Source organism: Lepisosteus oculatus, chromosome 8 (genome assembly GCF_040954835.1).
Source record: "Lepisosteus oculatus isolate fLepOcu1 chromosome 8, fLepOcu1.hap2, whole genome shotgun sequence".
In the NCBI taxonomy this organism is placed as follows: domain Eukaryota; kingdom Metazoa; phylum Chordata; class Actinopteri; order Semionotiformes; family Lepisosteidae; genus Lepisosteus; species Lepisosteus oculatus.
This window is the reverse complement of record NC_090703.1, coordinates 36128851-36150043: the sequence shown is the minus strand read 5'-3', so window position 1 is coordinate 36150043 and position 21193 is coordinate 36128851. Positions and strand designations below refer to the sequence as shown.

At 35.9% G+C, this 21193-nt stretch overlaps 1 protein-coding gene across 1 annotated transcript; it reads right to left on the bottom strand.

The window, feature by feature from the left end:
• Nucleotides 1–714: 714 nt before the first annotated feature.
• Nucleotides 715–20799, bottom strand: LOC107077830 (V-set and immunoglobulin domain-containing protein 1). The gene is made up of 7 exons (XM_015351107.2): nucleotides 20695–20799; nucleotides 18607–18767; nucleotides 7320–7518; nucleotides 5822–5977; nucleotides 5034–5150; nucleotides 3554–3695; nucleotides 715–2506 (listed from the first exon to the last, which is right to left on the bottom strand). Exons 1-7 carry the CDS (start codon nucleotides 20738–20740, stop codon nucleotides 2371–2373), a joined length of 957 nt encoding a protein of 318 aa, XP_015206593.2. The 5' UTR covers nucleotides 20741–20799; the 3' UTR covers nucleotides 715–2370.
• Nucleotides 20800–21193: the final 394 nt, after the last annotated feature.

Below are 21193 nucleotides of genomic sequence, written 5' to 3'. Positions count from 1 at the left end.
CAACAAAAGCGAGACGCTCCCACCATTCCAGGCTCAGCTTTGGAAGATGGACGCCCAGAAACCTGCCTACCAGCGAGTCCAGGAGTCGCCCGACAACATAGGCTTCGCAACGGCGTCCTGACCATCTGGGTCTGGGGCTTGGAGTGCCTGGCCCCATTACCCCTTTTTTAATCCCCCGACCCTTCACTGGATCCCACTCCATCTCTGTATTGGATGGATAACCAGGCTATGGGCTCTTGCCTACTCTGGATTACCCTACGAACTCCCTTTGGACTTGTTTGCCTTGAACCACGCCCTGCCGAGCCAGCCCCGATCCTAGTCTTCTCTACCCGTGTTTGTCTCACTCCCCTCCGGATTCTGCCGTCTGCATAGGGTCCTGAAAAACTTCAGGACACCTGTTTGCAAATTCAGTGATGATTAAGAGGCCTAGTAATAGTGCAGAGCTAGTCCAAGTACTAACCAAAGCTGGTCATTTTTATTAACATATACCCTTAAACTTTGAATTGGGAGCAGAAATATGTGTGCAAAGAAAAATGCTAAAAAATAACAAAGTTTTCCTTATTTATGAAGCAGATTTTGTTAATAATTCTCTAATAGGCTTCACAGGAATTCAAAAATAGATAAATATCTAGAAAACTAGTTTAAATGAGATGTTAAAATGACAAAGTAGTCTTTGATATAGTTCATTATTTTCAAAAACCTTTATTACTTCCAATTTAAAATATGTTGAACAACACACAGTACATATAGCCAAACATACACAAACTGTAGCCAACTAATTATTTTATTTTGGCAGCTGTTATACTGTAACAATGGTAAAAACATAATCGGGAACAATCACATTCAGAATTTTTCAGGCATGATTGAAATAGTAAAAAAAGGAATGTGAAAATTGCTATAACATTCAACAAAGTAAAAAGAATGCACACTCCAAGTTAACGAGGTGATATCCAGCAGAAATAAATCAAAGCAATCAAATGACCACCCTCTCTAATCCATTGTAAAAATTATATGCCATCAATGTTGGCAAAAAAACATTATTAGAACATCAATTTACTCAACATTAAACACTACAAAACATACCATGTGAAAATAATCCTTATTTCTCATTAATTAATCAATTTGTAAATTGCTTATGTTATAAATAGCCCATCAAGATACCTAGATAATCTAAAAGTAGATAGACTTGCGTGCACATAACTCTTAAAAATGCAAAACTGTTAAATTGGTTACCACTACCAAATGATTTATTCAAAGACGGTACAATGTTTAGTTATGTAATACATATACACAAGAGTTGTACAAATGTCTTTAAATACAATAAATGATCAAGGTTTAAGTCAGTGTTCATTGCATTGCACTGGGTTCCAAAATGCCTCCTTATAGAGATATGGACTTAATACATACACAAGTACATACAGTATCAAGTGAGAAAAGTCATCAACAAAATGAGTGACCACTGGATTATATTTTATAGAGCTGCATTGTTTGGCTTTACTTTGTTTTTTGATTTTACTAATGCATTTGGTGTTTCTGCATGGAAACATCCAGTGTAGTACACAAAATACATCCTTTCAGGTTATTTTGACCTGTATAGGGATGCAAAAAGTCACATACTGTATTACAGTGCTATTGCATTGAACAGAAAAACCATATTGAAAATTAAGTTGAGTAAACACAAGTTAGGCAAGTTAGTAAGACCAAAAGTGCATTAAAACAAATATCCTCAAGAAGGTGCAATGGGTACACTTGATTTACCCAGTGGCCTCTCACTTTCTTGAAGATAATCATGTGATTTATTACATGGATCGCAATATAGTGTAGATTTGTAACACCAGATTAGTAAATGCAAAATAAGACTTTGTCACATGTTATTTAAATTAATCATTTTAATTAATAAGGTCTGCGTTGACATTAATGTTTATGTCCTGATGAATAATTAAACATTGTAAGAACACTATTTTGAAACAACTGTAAAAGCGGGCTAGATTTAAAACCATCAATTCTTCCAGATATATTTTAACTGCTATCCTGATTTAGTCAAAAACGGACCATGGTATTTAATGTGCACTTAGATTAATCAGTTTATATTTTCCCTTGCAAACTTTGTAATCGGTTAACTTTGGAATTTTAAATTTGACTCAATGTACTAAATGTACCCAATGTACTCAATTGAATGGTGGCACTGAGTTTTACAATATAGTCTTACATTTTACTTCCTTGTTTTGAATCAAGATACGAAGGAGACCACACATTATTCTTGATATGCAGTCACATGAGGTTGTAAATTGGGTGTGATTGATAGAAGCTTGTTGAAAGCAACTGACAGTTTTGATGGGTGACCTTTCAACTTTACATGAGCACAGTGACCTACGCTTCTTCCTGCTCAGGTTTGTCCTCACCAGGTGTGGACTCTGGTGGGACTTCTGCAGCATTGGAGACCGGTTCATTCTCTGCAGTGGGGACGGATTGGTACTTCACCGGATCTTCCACCGGAGCTTTCACCCTTTTGGCAGAAAGAAAACACATCAAAGAGTCGTATGTGGTTTCAAACAAAACAGAGTCTTAAAAGTGCAGTATAACATAAATGTCAAATCCACACCTCTTTCATAAACAGAATTTAAAACAAAGTTCAAGAAGAGGTCAAACCCTAATCCCGCCCACTTTCACTTACACTATGTACCGTACAAATGTTCTGCTTCTTGCTGATATCTTGCTTGCACATTTTTTCACATCCCTCTCTCCTTTTCACCTTTGTGCTTGCATTAGCTGCCTAGTTTATCCTCCATTAAAAGGGGGTTAAGACAGCTCCATCTGCCCAGCGAATTACTCAGCATGAAATAGCAATATCCACACATTGTTCATATACAGTATTCCTCCTGATGTGAACTACTTAACCTAAGAAATTAAAAACAATACTTAGAGGTCGTTTACTATTGATTGCACTTCATTTTTGTATTTTCACATCTGGGAATCATATTTTCTGGCAATCACAGCTCCAGAATCTCCTCTTGATTTTCTCAAATTGTTACTTTTGGATACGTATGCTCCTCAATGTAAGGAGGAAAATCGTAGAATTATTGTCATACATTAGGCAATGGTATCTTAATTATATTAACTTTGGTTACCACTACTGCCCTCACACCAGCATGGAAAGGATGAGGAATGCATGCTTTCCTCTGAAATAATGTCAGAATTACTTTGTTCTTATTCAACCTGAAAGTCCTACAGTTACCAGACTACAGTTAGCATTGACCAGCATGATGGAGCATGCACTGACAAAACCCCAAGGCTGGACAAAGCAGTTGCCGTTAGGCAGCAAGCTGAACCCCTTCAACACAGGCAGTGCTCAACTAATTATGTCCCATGGCATGAGGAATCCTGGTCAAAGTGGGATGATGGCCTTATTCCTCTTGCAGCCCAGAGGAATCTTTTTGCAGCCACTGGTTTGTATTATATTGTATTTGACATAAAATAATCAACAGAAATCACTGTTTCTCTTTGTTGTTTTAATTTAAAAAAAACTCTCTTTGAGAATATGCAGGTTACTTACTCCATGTCAGTAGCAGCTGCTTTGCCAGCTTTGTATTTCCTCCTCTTCATTTTATGTGTCACGTACCACACGATGAGGCCAATGAGTGCAGCTCCACAAACTGCCCCAATCACCGCTCCTACGACCTCTGCCCCATGGGGAACTGTTGGCAAGTAGAAGGCAGTGAAGTTATGGATCTATATCTGTATTTCTGAGCACTGTCTGCATTTAAATGATATGAAATAAAAATGAGAAAATGACAACGATTTAAAGTCCTTTTTTCTTGTCCTAAAATATCCATCAATTCATTTTCTAACCACGTCATTCATTTCAGGGTCACAGGGGAGCTAGAGCCTATCTCAGCAAGCAACTGGTGAAAGACAGGAGTGCCGATCCACTGTCGATAAGATAAGATCACTTTATTGGCCATATACAATTTTTTGTATTAGGTATTTGTCTTTTCGCATACACCAACTTGCTCTCCATGAGACACACGGACAGGGAAAGGAGCTTGGAGTCAGAGCGCAGGGTCAGCCATTTATACGCCGCCTCTGTAGCAGTTGGGGTTAACAGCCTTCCTCAGGGGCCCAACAGACTAGGATTTCTCCGCTGACAAACTGGCAACCTTCCAGCCACAAGCACAGATGTTTAGCCACAGAGCCACCACACTGCCCCTTGCACGCAGGGAAAAACACAAACACACTCACACCAGGGCCACTTGTTCTAGAAGCCAATTAACCTACCAGTATGTCTTTGGACTGTGGGAGGAAACCAGAGTACCTGGAGGACACCCAAGTAAACACCTAGAGCACATACAAACTCCGCACAGATAGCACCCCAGGAATTTAAGCCAGGACCCCAGCTCTGTGAGGCAGCACTGTGCTAAGCACTGTGCCACTGTGCTGCCCACCTTTAAATATTTTTTTAGTAATTATTTTACAGAATAGTTTTTCTATGCACATACTTCATGATGCCCTCCTTTTAAAATGTATTTAAACACACTTCCAATTTTTTTCCAAATTTCAATCTTTCTTAATGTGGAATCATAACTATTAATTCAGTGTACTGGCACATTCCCATTAATACATGGAGAGTGGAAACCTTCTCTACAGCAAACCTAAAACATACAGTATCTACTAATCACAAAACCTTTACTCCATTCCTTGTTTAATGAAATCTAACTTTTAAAAGAGATATATTTATTACATTTGTTAAACTTTTAAGAAAACTCTTAAAAGAAGACCAGTCCTCTCTAAATCCATACTGTTCCTGATAATCTGCATAATCTGATATCATCCTTTTATTAATTTTTCAATATTTGCTTGTGAACAAATTGATTCGACCTACATGGGTATTTGACAAATTATGGCCTGTTGAATCATTCACAGATTATCTTGCCCTGTTAGAAACTGGCTGTAAACAAAGATAAAAAGCACAACATTCTTTTCCAACATTTTATCACCCAAAAGATTTTATTCCTGCAGCTTTTTCTTAAAATGACCTTCGTATAGTTCAACGACGCAAACTGCAGACCCCAAGATGTTGGAGGCATTGCACTGGTACTGTCCAAACTCAAACTGAGACAGATTGGAAATTTTCATCACTCCAGTCTGGATGTCTGTTGAAAAAGAAGAAAAGGATATAAGTATGTCTAAATGTTTAAGCACAGAGGGTCATGTTGAAAGTTGTGTTCTTTGTTTAATTTTAAGCATCTCGCACATGTGGAGGTTGTTTTTAGGTGTGAATCAACATAAAAAAATAAAATGAAAATGTCATATAAAGTCAAAATAATGTAAAGGAAAAGCCCGAACATCTATTTTGTTACAGTTCTTTTTCGTGAAAGGCATTAAAAACAAATAGTACTTGTTCTAATACTAATCTGTTGCATTTTTAGTGCTTCTCAGTATCTGTATTATATGAGTCATATATTCAGGCAATCTCAAGTTTTCTGTTTTCAATTAAACATTTCCAGTTTAATAAAAGTGTAATCTACTGCCAATCAAGACAGTCTCTATTTCCATAGATGTCTCAGAACCCAAACCCTTTGGAGACCTTACTTGGCATCTGTCAACAATACTACATAAAGTTTCAAAAATGCAAACTGGCTGTACAAGCAAGCTAACTTAAACTGTGGAGGATGAAGTGGATATTAATGTATCTTATTCTCCATTTTCTACATAGTATTTCTCAACATAATTAAGTAAATGTTTTAATTAAAGTTAATGATTGTTTGGGTTTTGTGTTTATACAGAATGGAACTGAAATGCATTGCGGTCCATATGAACTTACTCATTGTCCCAAGTACGTTTCTATTGGTCTCTTTATCCACTTTGTTCCAGGTGTAGGCTGGAGGAGGTGTACCGTGTTCAGAGTGACATGTCAGTGTTACAAGGTGACCTGACTCCACTGTCCCATGGACAGAGCAAAAAGGGGTTGAAGGTTTGACTGTGATAGAAAAATAAACATATAAAGAGATTGCATGTGAGTATGATAAAATGTGAATATGAAAAAGTAAATCTGAGCGAGTGTCAAAAGATTTTTTAAAATATTTTTCCAATTATGTCTGTGGTCCTCATCTCCCATGTGCTAGTTTCATGGCATGAAAAACAAGGCACCTGCCATTATTCATGACATGAGATTTCTAGAACCCACAGCAGTTAGCATTATCTGGAGAAATTTCTGGCAATGTTGTGAGATCACAAAACACGAGTCAAAGCTATTGAATAAGACAAAAATGAAAAAGAAAGCACTTTACAGAACAGTTAAAAAAATCCCGTTAAAGAAATAGATGGTAATAAACTTCAAACACTGGTAAGAACAGATGTGAGAAAAGCAGTGAGAGAAAGAGGAAATAAAAGGAGGCTAAAACAACTCAATCTGTTCTTTATCATTATTGAAGCAAAAAAACAGCAATAATTGAAGAAACTTTCGCAGAAAAAAAAAACATCCTGGAAAAAAGATTAGACAATGAAAGAAAAAAAGCTGAGGAAAAAATATTAAAATAAACATGTTAAATGAATATTTCACTCAAGTACTAAAAATTGACCCAGTTTGAGTAAAGTCAAAGAACTATATTATATAGTATTAGCAGTGAAAATGAAAATGTTATTAATTAGTTATAATATTTAATTAAAAGAATTAAGATCTCCACAGCCTAATTGTAAAAAAGCAATGGTATAGGTACCTATGGAAAAAAGGTAATTCATAGACCATTAATAAAACTCTTTCAACTATCCCTTAAACTGGGGGTAATACCCTTTGACTGGAAAATTGTTAAGTTGCACCAATCCATAAAATAGTTGATAAAAATGAACCAATAATGATAGACCAATAAGTCCTATTTTAATTACGTGGATAGTCACGGAAATAATAATTAGAACTACACTAGAGGACCACCTGTATTGAAAAAGGATTCTAGATGATTCAGAATGGAAATAGAAAAGGTAAATCTTTGTTAACTATACCTTAAGGCCTTTTTGAACAAACCGAAGCAGTAATATACACACAAGAAACATGATATAGTAATTTAGTTTGCTGTAAAGCCTTTTACAAAGACAAAACTAATTTATCCTGCACAATCCACCCCCTGAGTTTAAAGGGAGGAGGGAAATCTGTTTTGATTAATTGGTTAGACCTAAAAGATTTATATCAGAAATGATGACAGGTTGAAATTGCCATCATCTCCATCTGTGCTCCAGAGAGCTATATACTGTACAGTACATACAGGGAGCTATATATATATAGTAAATCTGGTGGAGTTCAATGTAAAACTTAAAATGAAAATTACCTAAAACAGACAAAAAGATGTTCCCTTGGTTGTGCCCCTGAAAGTCAGGCATGTTGTTGACTTCACAGGTATACATTCCAGAGTCTGAAGGCTGTGTATTGTTGATGGTTATTGAAGCGTTGTTCTGTCCAGCCACTCTACCAAGTCTTCCTTGAAATTGCTTAGAAATGAAAGTCTGGGCGGCTTCATAGTAATAGATCTGAAAAGGAAGCATTTCAATAATTAAAAAAGGAGTGAAACCCAATCTCTCATTTCTCCAGGGTTTCTTGGCTTTCAGGCATTTAAGAACCCTGTATTGTGTATGTTTTAGATTATCTGAACTTGGTTATGCAGACTAAACAAGCCATTCCATTAAATATTTACTTGTTTTTGCCAGGAGTTTTGAGTTGTTAAAAGATTGAATATACTAAAGACATTAACATTACTTCTGTATCAGTTAGTGGATTTCATACTTTAAGTATTATTAGTAGTATTACTAAATACTATTTTTAATTAGTAATAGTATTACTAATATTAGTATTAGCATTCAGTAACAAAAGTGACTTGAATCTGAACAAATGCTTTCATGTAAAACAGATGCCAGGATTCACACGCATCCTAACCAGCTAACCACCAACTGAATAGGCAGTATTTGATGGAAGCTTCCTGTTATTATCATCATCATTAATTAAGAAAAAATCTCTCGAGGGTTGGTTAAACAGTTATGATGGATATACATGTTATTAAACAGTTTGAGGAGAAATGGAACCACCAGTGATAAGGCTGCAATTAGCTAGACAGATCCCTCCCTGTTCTTCCTCTTTGCAGCATGACAAATCATGAAACAATTAATGGGTGGGCTTTCCTGCCCATACTTATTCTCCTCAAGTGGAGTACAAGTGGAATAGAATGAAAAAAAGAGCAAAAGAAAAAATAAAATATCAGCAAGACTAGGTACTAAGAGTTCAGTTAGAAAGAAAACCACGAGATACAAAGGGTCCTGAGGAATTATTGTATGATATACCTATTGTATTATAATATATAATAGGTATTATAAGTGGAGACATTATCCCTTAGGTAGGGTATTTACTTTCAATGAACTGCTTTGTTCAAAACTAGACACTAGAGGGTAATACTAAGGGGAAATGTACAGTAACCTCAGGTATTGTGTCACGCCCTCTGCAGCCAGAGGGCGCTCCTTCTCTGTCCTGTCTCTTATTTCCGGTGCTTTCCTTCCAGTGTTTCTCTCTCTCTCTCAATTCAATTCAAGGTGCTTTATTAGCATGACCGATGGGTACAATCAGTGTTGCCAAAGCAAATAAAAATAATAAAATGAACATGGAACAAAACAAAAAATAGAAGTAAAATAAAACCTACAGACATGTTACAGACATTTACAACAAAGACATATTATAAAATATTGACACATACTGTAGGCAGCTGGAGCATTATTGGAAGACAGACTCACTGTTCAGGCTGTGACAGGAGATCACATACTGGGCTGCCAGATAAACTGAGTTCCCTCCTCCCTCTCCCAGTAGGATTGGGACCCGTTGTGACTCTGGCAGGTGTGGGAACTCTGGGATTAGATTTCTGAATTTCGGGAAGAATGTTTCTCTAATCCCAGAGTATCTGTCACAGTGCACCTCTGTCTCTATTTCTCCCCGCTGGCAGTGGGAGCACAGCCTGTCCTCTCTGGGCAGCCAGGTCTGCCTGTGTCGCCCAGTTTCTATGGCCAGGCTGTGGTCACTGAGCCTGTACTTCGTCAGGGTCTGTTTTTGTTTGTTATTTTTTATTTTGGTCAAATATTCAGCTAGTGTGTATTGTCTGTTTAGGGTTCTGTAGCATTCCAGTTTATGTTGTGTTTGTGTGTGTCTGTCCCAGTGTGTGAGATATTGCTGCTTGATCTGTGCTGTGATGTGGCTGAGTCTGGGTTGTGGTGCTCTAGCAGTTGTCCTGAGGCTGGTTAGTGTCGGTGTGGCTCAGGTCGGTGAGCCTCAGGACCAGCTGGCTCAGGGGGCTCTGTTTTGGGCTCAGCTCTTGGCTCAGCAGGGCTTTGTGGTGGTAGGAATTTTGGTCACTGTTTTTTAGGTGTAGTCAATACTTTAATATTCTCTCTCTCTCTCTCTCTCTCTCGGGCTATGTATTTCTGGGCCTTTCATTTGCTTTCGCTCAGTATTGATGTTCGGTGTCCTGAGACCCGCCTAGCACCAGGTCGCCCCACGTCCGCTACCTGAGGGCATAGGTTTCTATTCGGCATTTCCTGAACCCGGGCCCGGGATAACCCCTGTCTCGCCGCTACGGATAGGGTCTTTTGCACTCTCCTGCCATTCCACGGTTCGTCCTTTCTGACATCCGTGACATATTGTATGCAACTGTGCACAGTTCTAAGAAAATCCATTTAATTAGCATGATGGTTGACCTTAGTTGACCAATTGTCTGCAACACAAATCCATAGTTAATTTTTGTGGTCAGTTTGACACAAATATGTGACTTAGACAAAAAAAGCAACTTATTGCACACATACAAATAATTTGGTATTAGACACTAATGACGTGAGCTAAAGTCACGTGGTATTGCAATCTACAAAATCTTAATTTGATATTTATATCTCATGTAATAAATGGACCACTTTAATTTGATCATATTAGTCAAAACCGGAAAACAGTCTTTTATCTTTTTTTTAAATGTGCAACTCTTTTGGAGTTCCCTCCTTCACCCACATAAGGTTAATCGCTTAAACGGGTTCAAAATGGTCAATTATTTAATAAATAATTAATTTGTATAATCTCTAAATTTAATTCAGTAGTAGTTTAATGTAAAAAAATACATCAACAGTAATAAAAGCAATTTGAGGTCAAAACAAATAAACGTAAGTGTCACCTCTTAGGGAAATCAATATTATTTAAAGCAGCTTTGAAAGTTTGCAGTCAGGTTGAGGTAACAGTCCTGCTTGCACTTTCCAAAGCTTCCTGAATATAATAAACAACAGACTACACGCCAAGTGGTCAGTGATATCAGTGCAGTGACATTATTTATTACAATGAGCTCCCCAGGAGTCAGTTTGTGTTAACAGGGATTGCCAGGTGAAAGGGACCATATCCTCATACTGCAACCTTAATAACCACTGTAATCAACCTAAAGAAAGGACTGTCATGACAAAATGTTTTTGTTATGGCAAACTCTCAATTTTATTTACTCATATGCTGGACTACTTTTAGTTCCTGACATAAGGAGTAAATTTTGAAAAAGATTGAGCATACCAGTTACTGAAACTTAGGTCCCAATGAGCAATGTCAAGTTTAATCAGCAGTTATAGCTGAGTCTAACTACTCTTTCCTTTCTCTAATGTTGTAGATATTGTCCTTTTTGTTCTAAGAGCTGACATTTACTTTGGTGCTTTGTCTTCATAAAACATTAATTACTTTAGCTTTTACAGAACATTGTTCTGTGGGGAATCATTTAGGTCTGTTTTGATCTGATTTTCTTTAGGTTAACTGATCCTCTACTTTCTATGTGTATATATGTGTATTTTTAAATTGAGCTTTTTTAGTAATTTTGTTATCCTGCACACTGTCACAGCTGAGAATCAGACTGGCTATATTGGTTGAGCCACAAGAGGGCAGCCTAATACAAGCTTAGAAACTCCAACAGAGCTCCATTAAACGTTTAAGTACATGCATTTCCACAAGTTTATGGATAATTAGTTGGATGCATTGCACTTGTTTTTAATTAAAAGCCTCTCTATATGCGCTGTGAATGAGCACTTTGGATTCTTCTTTTGTAAGAGGAGCCCATGCTGATCTTCAAGGGCACCTGTCGAGCAGTCTTTATAGGTCAATTTAAATCCCCAGCTTCTTTAGAACAAGAAAAGTCTTCAACTTATCCAATTAAACATAAAATTATTAAATTAAGGGTTCAGGTGGAAAGAAAACTAGAAACTTTCTGACCCTCCAATGCTAGCATGTATTCCCCTCATGTCAAGGTTGAATTCTCTTTTATAGGAGATAACTTACAGTAGGTTATAGAGAAATAATTTTGTTTTTCACTTCTAGGAGGTAGATTCTCAGATTACTTCATATTCCATTGTTTATGGATAACTAATTTCCATCATAGAGCTTGACATCAGAGGACTTGCTTTTCTCCATTGGTCAAGAAAGAGAGAACTCTCCTCATTTGGTCAGAATGATCTCAGTTGAAGGTTAAGGATTAGAACATTCCCTGAATGTAAAATGTATACAGAGAACTAAACAATGTTTTGGCTGGATCTATAATCTAGTACAGGGCTTCTCTACAATACAGTTACTTTAAAAACTCCTTCCAAAGATGTCTCATCTTCAGAGATTCAGTCTCTCTGAATTCCAAATGATATACACATGCAGTACATTTTAAAGTGAATATTTTCAATTCAAGCTTGTACAGTATGCTCACACCAAACACTTATGGGTGAAAAGTTAAATGTCAGCAAAACTGCAAAGAATAATCAAAAACATGTTTATTGTGATGTTTATTAAGTGTTCACCACATTTGCTATGACAAATCTTATTGGTTTAGGAGCACAAAAGTGCTTTGACAAAGTCACACAATTAGTTGAATGGCCTCTGCCTGTGTGAAATAATAGTGGTTGACATTATTTCGGAATAAATCCACCAGTCTCTGTAAGATCGCTCATACAGGCAATTATTTTTTAGAAAGGATTCAACTTTGAAGACCATCATAAAGTTGTAGAATGGCGCAGGAGAAGTGTACAAAAACATTTTAAAAATACCGAATGGTCCTTTGAGCATGGTAAAGTTGATTATGATGAAGTGGAAGGTGTATCATCAGACTATTCCTCAAAACTAAGCAGTTAGGGTGACTCTATGAGGCAGCTTTGAAAGAACTACTGAGAATATGTCCATGAGCAAACAATATCCTAGTCACTCAACAATGCTGGGTTACATGGCAGAATCTTACATCCTTAGTAAACTGGGATAGTAATTCCCTTTTAGCAGGGTACTGACTTAAAGCACAAGGTCAAAGCTGAACTGGAGTGTCTTAACAAGAGCAAGGCGAATATCCCTGAATGGTCCAATCAAAGTTCAGACCTGAATCTGACTGAAAATCTGTGGGAACACTTGAAAATTGTTCTCAATCAAAAATCCCATCCCTAAAGAACATGACTAGAGCATGAGCAATGGGTAGAAGGGTAAAAACTGCTCTATCTCAGTTGGTGGAGACTCATCCAAATAGCTGTAATTGGTATCAAATGTGTTTCTACAAAGAACTAACTCAGGCATGATAATTATGCAATTAATATACTAAAGATTTTGATTTTTCATTGCATTTTTTATTCTTAACACCTTTCATCTATGCAAGTAATCAGTGATATACATAATGTATACAGTACAGTATATATCATTTATAATGCAGAAATATACAGTAATCAATTCTTGGAAAGGCGTGAATACTTTTGAAAGATATTGTAGGCAACACCCTTTCATTGGAACATAAATCACAAATCTATACATAAAAAAATTGCTTATGTGCAGAACTTTTCCCTCAGCTATGCTGCCTTCAGACCTTCAGAGCCTTCCACACTACCTACTTTGGAACTGCCAATTTTTAAGAATTAGATCTTACAAAGCAAAGACTCCTTTTTCTCAAAGAGAAAGAGATAGAAAGTTAGGCCAATGTGCAGACCCATTCATCTTTTAAAATGATCAATTTGTGCACCACTGTTCATCATTTGGAATCCTGGTTACTGTTGGCTAGCAATATGCACCATCCTAAGGGTTGTAATATGAGGACAATTGAGCACAGCATATGTTTCTTACTGGTGAAGCCAATCAAGAGCATCTTTCTCTTGACTGTACTCTGAAATATTACATTTATCAGGTATTGGAGGCAGACAGTTAGCAGAATTTGTAAATGGAAGTTACATTATTTTAGGATGAATGGCAAAAGCCTAGGAAGCCTAAGATGCACGGTGGTTCAGTGGGCTAGCATTGCTGCCTCACAACACTGAAGATCTGGGTTAGATTCCAGACCTAGGGTGCTATCTGCAGTTTGTATGTTCTCCTTGTGTTTATGGGGGTTTCCTCCCAATGTCCAAAAACATACTGGTAGGCTGTGTGTGTGTGTGTGTGTGTGTGTGTGTGTGTGTGTGTGTGTGTGTATCCGCCCAGCAATGGACTGGTGTCCCATCCAGGATGTACTGTATCCTGTGAATGCTGCCGTGTTCCTGTTGCCTGCCTGGATAGGCTCTGGCTCTGATTCCCTTGCAAGCCCAAATGTTCTGAATGCCACTGTTCTCTCCCTGATACAAAGGAAACCTCTTTCTTGTTTCTGTCTATTCCTTTGGCTGCCCTTTTGTGACTGAGTGGACATGCTCTACTTTGCCCTTTAACGCATGTTTGCAGGGCAGAACAAATGTCCATGCTGAGCATTTCTTACCTGGTTTTGCCAGCTACATCTTCCACGTTTATCAGTCCCATACACCGTGTCAAGACAAACATTGTTGGAAGACTGATCCAATTTCTGAGCATTGGGGCACAGTGAAGGCTGTATTGGGTGAAAATATGCTAGTCTGAGAATCTATCGTTGAGGTGACAAATATGATATTTAAATGATCTAAGCTGGTATAATTTCAACTCTACAAAAAGCTTATTGTGTGCAAATGTTACTGACTGATTGTCTGAGGACAGTAATCATCCCCTGGCTTAAAAATGGAACTTGCAATATTTAAGTCCAGTATTGCACTAAAGTGGATTGAGATATGATCCAGTTAATAGGTAGCTAGTAGGTAATACTTCCATTTTAGTTATATTCCCTACAGGAGAGAAATTTACAAAAGAATTACATCAGAATTTTAAGATTGCATAATTATCCCAAATTGCCTATAAACTGAATTTAAAAATGAAATGATGCAGTGGATTTTGCTTTGTTAACTATAGAACAACAGTTCTACGGTTCTTCTACCTAGTTGAGAGCTGTAGTCAACTCAGATGATGAACCACACTCTCTGTTATTTGTATTGAGAAAAAATTAAACCAATAATGATACTTTCTATTGGCTGATCGACTAATTTTCTGGTTAGGTTAGTACCCAGATGAAAGTGTATTGTTGTATGTTTAACATAGGATTTTCATTATTTTACCTTGGCTTGACTGTGTTTTGATCATGGATTTCCTGCAATTTTCTCTGGATTCAGTATGGTGCACTATACTGTTCCAAGTTAAATTACAGTCCAATAAATAACTGAATAAAATATTTGTACCATTTCTGTGCTCCATAACTGAAAATATTAACCTCTATATTAAAATACCATTACACTTCAAAACAGGGAAACAGGCCTCTTTTAAATGCTTTAGTGAATGTCTGTATGTCCAGAATGATGGTGTTAACTGGATGAGCCAAGAAAATCGGAATATTGCCTGTAAGTGCTTGGCTGATGGAGAGCGGGGGGTAGTCCAAATAAACAAGCTACATGATTACGTATTGTGTATGATTACTTATAGTGTATTAATTACATATTAATATATTGATGACATTATTCTGTATTAATGTATGGTTAATTTTGAACACCAGGCTTGTCTGACAGGACTTTCAGATTTCAAATTCTTTGGTGACAAACATGTATGGTAAACTGCTTAAAAAGCACACATTGTCGTGTAAAAAAAAAGATTCTTACTGTATGTTGTTTTTTTTAATAGCAGATATAACCAGACACTCCATTTATCGATCCATTCATTGCTATTTAAGTATGTCAATATCAAGATAAGCCAGAAATACCAAATACCAAGCTGGGTATTTTGATGATTAAATATGTTTAACTTAAGAAAATATTTTTTTAAATAAATGTATGTTTTAAAATGAGCATTTAATATTGCCCTCTTGCCTACAGAAGTATTTTTACAAATAGTACTGCAATACTTTATATGCCTAATCTGAAACTGTCCATTAAAAATACCTGAAAACCTAAATCTGAAGTTAGAGAACTGTTGTGACAGTACCTGTTCTTATTTTTTTTTAGAACAATAAAGGAGAGGAATCTAATTTACAAAAGTGCAACTAATTTGTCTTTCCCAGCCATAAATGCCCAGCCATCTACATTGGAGAAACAGGAAGGAGACTCGGAGACTGCTTCAGAGAACACGTCAGGGCTGTGAAGATTAAAGATCTCTCCAAGACCATTGTTTCTCATTTCACCTCTGACGGCCACGACCACTCTAATCTCTCCGTCTGTGTTCTCAAAGACGTTTTTCCGAATTCATACATCAGAAAGACCACCAAAACCAAAATTATTCTGCAGCTAGGATCACACATTCTCCCTTCTCTTAACGACAGACTACTGTTCTTTTAAATTTTCTCCATTCATTGAAAGTTTCATTTCACACCTCTCTGCACCCATTCTGACTTCTGACTTCACACCTCTTGATTGGCCTCTCTTTCTGTCCCCTGCTCCCACCTCTCACTCCTCCCCCCTCCCTACCTTTGTTCTCTCGCTACTTTACCTTTGCCTACTGCCCTGTCTCTCTCACACCTGAAGAAGGCTCCACAGCCGAAACGTTGTGTTCTCTTTCTTCTTTTTTTCAGCATGGAATAAACTTATTACTTGTTCCTTTGCAGCCTACGCATGCTGACGCAGCTACCCACCTGAACTAATTTGTCTTTCGTCAAGTATGGAAATCAAAGAACTATTCCCTGCTACTGTGCCGAAACCACTATCATCAGAATGATAAGGATAAGAATGATGAGGATAAAAAGCTTTAACTCCAGTAACATTATTATTTAATACAAGTACTATTTAACTCAACTTTTTGAGATATAAAAGTTTTGTTGTGTAGCAGATTAATGTTTTGCAAGTGCATATATCTACATCCATCTAGATTTGAACCTTATCATCTTTTGTATTTTTAATTATAAAAAAAACACAGTTAGGATGTATATAATAGTGTTTTATTACAATCTCAACTAAAGTCAGTTGTAGAGTCTTTTTGATTAAAATGTAAGAACTCTATACATTTTAAACATTCATATCTTCAAGCAGCCAACAGTAATTGCACTTTGTAGCCTGATTCTATCAGATCTCAGAAACTAACTCACAAAACAGAAGACAAAAAATTTTACAGAAAGGCTTATGGGAATTTGAAATTTGCTTCCTTTAAAAAATTTTTTCAGATCACATAGTTATTTGAAACTGCAATATTGATGGGACCTTTTGTACTTAGATTCTTTATGAACATCTCTTACTGTCATATAGAATAAATTTCCTTTCCATGGGGGAGTAAACTGAGACTATTCAGCAAATAGTTTTGTTAGTCTATGATTCATTATATATGGTAAGTCATAAATAACTTAAAACAGAAGATAGTGACTTGAACCATACCAGCTTTTGGTATTGTTTCAAACATGTGCTAATTTTAATAAAAATAGTGTCTGCATGTACAGTACATAAATACATTGTCAGTTGTATTTTTTATGGTCAGCATACATTACGTCAGTTGTAAAGTTTTTTGATTAAAATGTAAGAACTCCATACATTTTAAATGCATTCTTATTTTCAAGCAGCCTTATTTTCAAGAAGTACAGTAGCAATTGTTGTAGTCTGATGTTGTCAGATCTGAGAAAAAGAGCTTGGTTCTTGTCAATACTATAAAATAAGACCCTTAAACCCTTTCAAAACAGGAAGAAGAAAAACAGGTTGGTGTTGTACTGTAGGTAGTGTTGATGGACCAATAGATGCCACTTTTCCCTATGGACCAGAATGTCCAAACCAAAGGAGATGTGGTGATATCAAAGGTGGCATTCTTTGTTTGAAGTGTTAAACTGATTTCCTGACTACTTGTATACTTGTACATTAAACGTCCCTTGACAATTTGCAAAGTACAAGGGGTGTTAACCTTAGTTACTCTGGGCAGAAAAGGTCCCCCTTGACTCATTAGGTGTTAAATTTCACACTTCACAACATGATCTGCTGCTGGTTCATAATGGTACCAAACAACATGCAACACCCATCAAAGGCCCCACTGATTTCTTACAAGTCACTTTTTCAACCAATGTTTCTTGCAACTTGGCAATCATTGTTTCTAATGGCCAGGTTTCTCATTTATAATTGGTTGTTTTTGCTCTTTTGTGTTCAGTATTTTTTTTTTGCTGTGTCATATAATTATGTTAATGGATTTCCAGAAAATCTTGATCGAAACCCATGCATTTTTTCGTTATGAGATTAGACAAATTAAAAGTATTGTTCATATTTTATGAAGCATTGTGCATTGTATTCTGCGACTGAAACACTGCCCTTAAATTTGTATGTTTCCCCTCCCCTTTTTTGTTTCCCAGACTTATTAAAAGAAGTTACTGCTGTGATAGCATATGATGTATGCTGCCAAATTAATTAAGCACAATTATGTTTATTTGTTTGAAGACATCCCAGAGAAAAGTATTGAAGAATCATTAAAAAATCAAAACAAATTATTCCACAATTTGTTGTTTTTTAGTTGAAAGAAGAAAGCAGTTCTAAAACAACGGATATGTATAGTATATGATGGAAACTCTGAGCTTGGAGAACCCACCTAGTGTATGTGAAAGTAAAAGTCTGTTTACATTGATGCAACACTTTTCTCTAGTCAATCCCGAAATGCAATAACATGTAGCAAAATATTAGGCCACATTTAAAAGTATTGAATTAAAAGAGAGGGATGTTATGTTAAATTGTACGTTGCAATAGCATGCAATTGTGTGTGAATCCTCAACTAGGATCTGATTCGGAATCCTGAAAGATGTTGACAATAAACTCAATGGACATCTTCAGAATCAAATGTGAACCATAAACTAGTGGCCATAAGAGCAAACTGTGATTAAGCAGATTTGAAACTGAAATTAGAATTAAAAAGGTTGTAGGATTTTAAAATAAGCTTCCTAGCCATCAGCATGTTGTCAAAGCTGATACTACTGTATGCTGTTCGATGAAATGGCAAAATAATTCGCTTCTAGAAACTAAAGGACCTACAGTAGATGGGCTTTTTGTACTTTTATTCTTTCTGAGCATCTCTTACTGTCATATGCTGTAGAATAACTGATGTTTCCATGAGGGAATAAACGAAGTATGTGCTGCTATTATTTGTCTTTGTCTTATTCATTACAGATGGTGAATCACAAACAACATTTAACAGCAAATATATACTTACAGTTAAATTGCAGTCCTAATTGTGAACACAAAATCATTACCTAATATATATATATGCTTTAGAAATGTTCAAATAATATATACAGTAATGATGATTGTTTGCAAACTGAGAATGTAATATGCTTTATATCATCATACCTGGACAGGGGTCATAGACTTTGATGAAATAAAACTCCATTGAATATTCAAGTTTGTCTCAGATGCTGTAGTGGTGAAAGTGCACAGGAGAGTCACAGACTGGCCGTCAGTTACATTTATATTTTTTTCTGGAATTGTGACGATGACTAAATGAGTACCTCCTAAAAAAATCGAAACAACAATATAAAAATAGGCATTATTCAAAATCAACCTTTCAAATAATAAAAGAAAATTCTTAAAAAGGAAAAAGAAAATAACTGTGCATGCAAAATTTTATAAGCACTGTACGGTAAAAAAACAACAACAATGTAAGTAGTAGAATCAATTGGACATACTTTCTCTCTGCTTCAAAATTATGTTTTAACACTTATCTATATTTTGGCAAACACAAGCCTTCAACAGGGACAAAAACCTATGGCTAGTTTCCTTACTACTAGCATTCCACATGAAGAAAATCTTTGTTTTAGAAGAAGAATTATAACCTCAATAAATCCATGAGGCGACTACAACAATTATCAATTAAAAAGCAAAAAAATAAATACACATCAATAGATTTTTCCCAAAATACAGCTATGATCAAAATTATACCAATTGTTTTAAATAATTCCAAATCAATTGCCTTAAAAAATTACTTATTCAGATATTTATTATTTACTTCTATTTAAAAATTAATTTCTATTGAAAAATAATTAAAATCTAATCCTGCCTCCAATCCATGAGATGTTATATTAAAAAAATAGAGTCAATCACAGATCAAACCACAACAAAAACGCAGCAGAATGGCCACAATGTCATAAGGGACTTACAAGAGTAATCATCTACTTCATAAATGTTTCTAGATAAATATGAAAAATTCTAAATTCCAATTTATTTCAAGTAAGATGGAATTGACCCTTGAAGCAGTACCAATGATGAGTCACTTGTGAATTAATGGTAATAAATGGTAACAGTCACAATTGTGGTGTCTTCTGGTGAGTTTTACTGAAATGCTTATAAGAACATGCAGTGGTGATTGCTACCAGGGTTGGAATCTGAACTGGGAAGGACTGTAGAAAGATGTTAGCATTTACTCTTACACAGAGAAGGTTTGCAGCACCACTTAGGCCCCAGAGCTCCAGTGAAAAGTGGTAAGGCCTATCATGAATACTGCAATATCCAAGCTTTTAATTCCTTTTAATTCTGCAAATTCTTTCACCAGATAATGTACTGAACTGTTTTTTCTATCCATAAGAAAAAATAATCTGAAGTTGTTTAAAATAGACTACAATAAAGACACAATTGTTAAACATACTGTAGATCTTTAAAATTGTATTCCTCCACATGAATGCTAACACAGCCTTACCCTTCTCAGAAGGAGATAAAAATGAATATAATATAATATAATATAATATAATATAATATAATATAATATAATATAATATAATATAATATATTCAATGATGATGAAAAAAGTTACAACTCCTGGCTGTTCATTATAGTCAGAAAAAATATTCTAGTTGTCTTTACAATAGTAGTATTTCAAATATTACCAGCAAGTGTACCAAATATAACCAAGAAATTAATTTTAAGATTTCAAATCCACTTTTTGCAAAGCGATTCATTTTTCTTTTAACAATTCAACACCCATTGTAATATTTGAAATAAAAGTTCTCCCTTTCAGTTAAAGCTCCATTTTCCCTCCAAAACCTGGATGGAATGCAGAGCTGAAAAACATTTTGTTATATTTTTGTATTCTAATTTTGATAAAAATTAAATATACAACTGGTGCAAGTTAGCATTACATTCAGTGAAAATTATTCACAACAAATGTTCAAATTGTAATAGATATTAAGACCATCTCAACTCCAGGTGAGATCCATTTAGCCTCCATTCCTAGTGAAAAATAGCTAACATTATCTCTTTCTAACCGTTATAAAACTGTTCAAATACATTTACAATGACAGCTGAATATCTGTTTCTTACATCTGCTCACCTTTCCTGCTAATGTAATGCTGCTTTCTAGCAAAAAGAAGCAGGTAATTCCAAAAACATAGCAAATCCCAGAGATTCTTAAAATGTATGTGTGAATTTATGATGCAGGTAACCTACCTAGTAAGCTGAACAGGATAGCAAAATGTAGAGTTGAAAGTGACATTTTTAAATTGGATTTGTCTGCTGTCACCCCTTTTCTTTTCTGCTTGTGTCTCGCTGAGCTCCCAGTTGAGTTTAACTGTAATAAAAATGTTTTCTCACATCACTTATCACCTCATGTCTCAAATGGTAAACACCCACAGAAAAGCTACGATTAATTTCAATGCTGTCGCTGACGCGGCCCAGTTTCACATTTGAGATATGGATTTGAGATGTTTGCTCAGGTTTATTTGTTGAAGTAACTGAGGTGTGTGTGAATATGAATCTCTTTTATTTTTAAAATCATGCCCTTCCTTATCCAGTCATGAGCAGAAAGAACCCATTGTTGTTGCTTTCGGAGGCAAAGGGTTCACATGACAAAAACTGACTAGGGTGGGAGAAAAATATGGTCCATGTCCCACACATCATGCACAGCAGACCTCAACAACTGATCATTCTACGCAGGAACACTGTGATA

Coding starts and splice junctions, on each gene's coding strand:
- LOC107077830 (XM_015351107.2), bottom strand. CDS start 20,740: ATGTCACTTTCAACTCTACATTTTGCTATCCTGTTCAGCTTACTAG. Junction 18,768..20,694: donor TATCCTGTTCAGCTTACTAG/GTAGGTTACCTG, acceptor CGATTTTTTTAG/GAGGTACTCATTTAGTCATC. Junction 5,151..5,821: donor AAACGTACTTGGGACAATGA/GTAAGTTCATAT, acceptor CTTTTTCAACAG/ACATCCAGACTGGAGTGATG.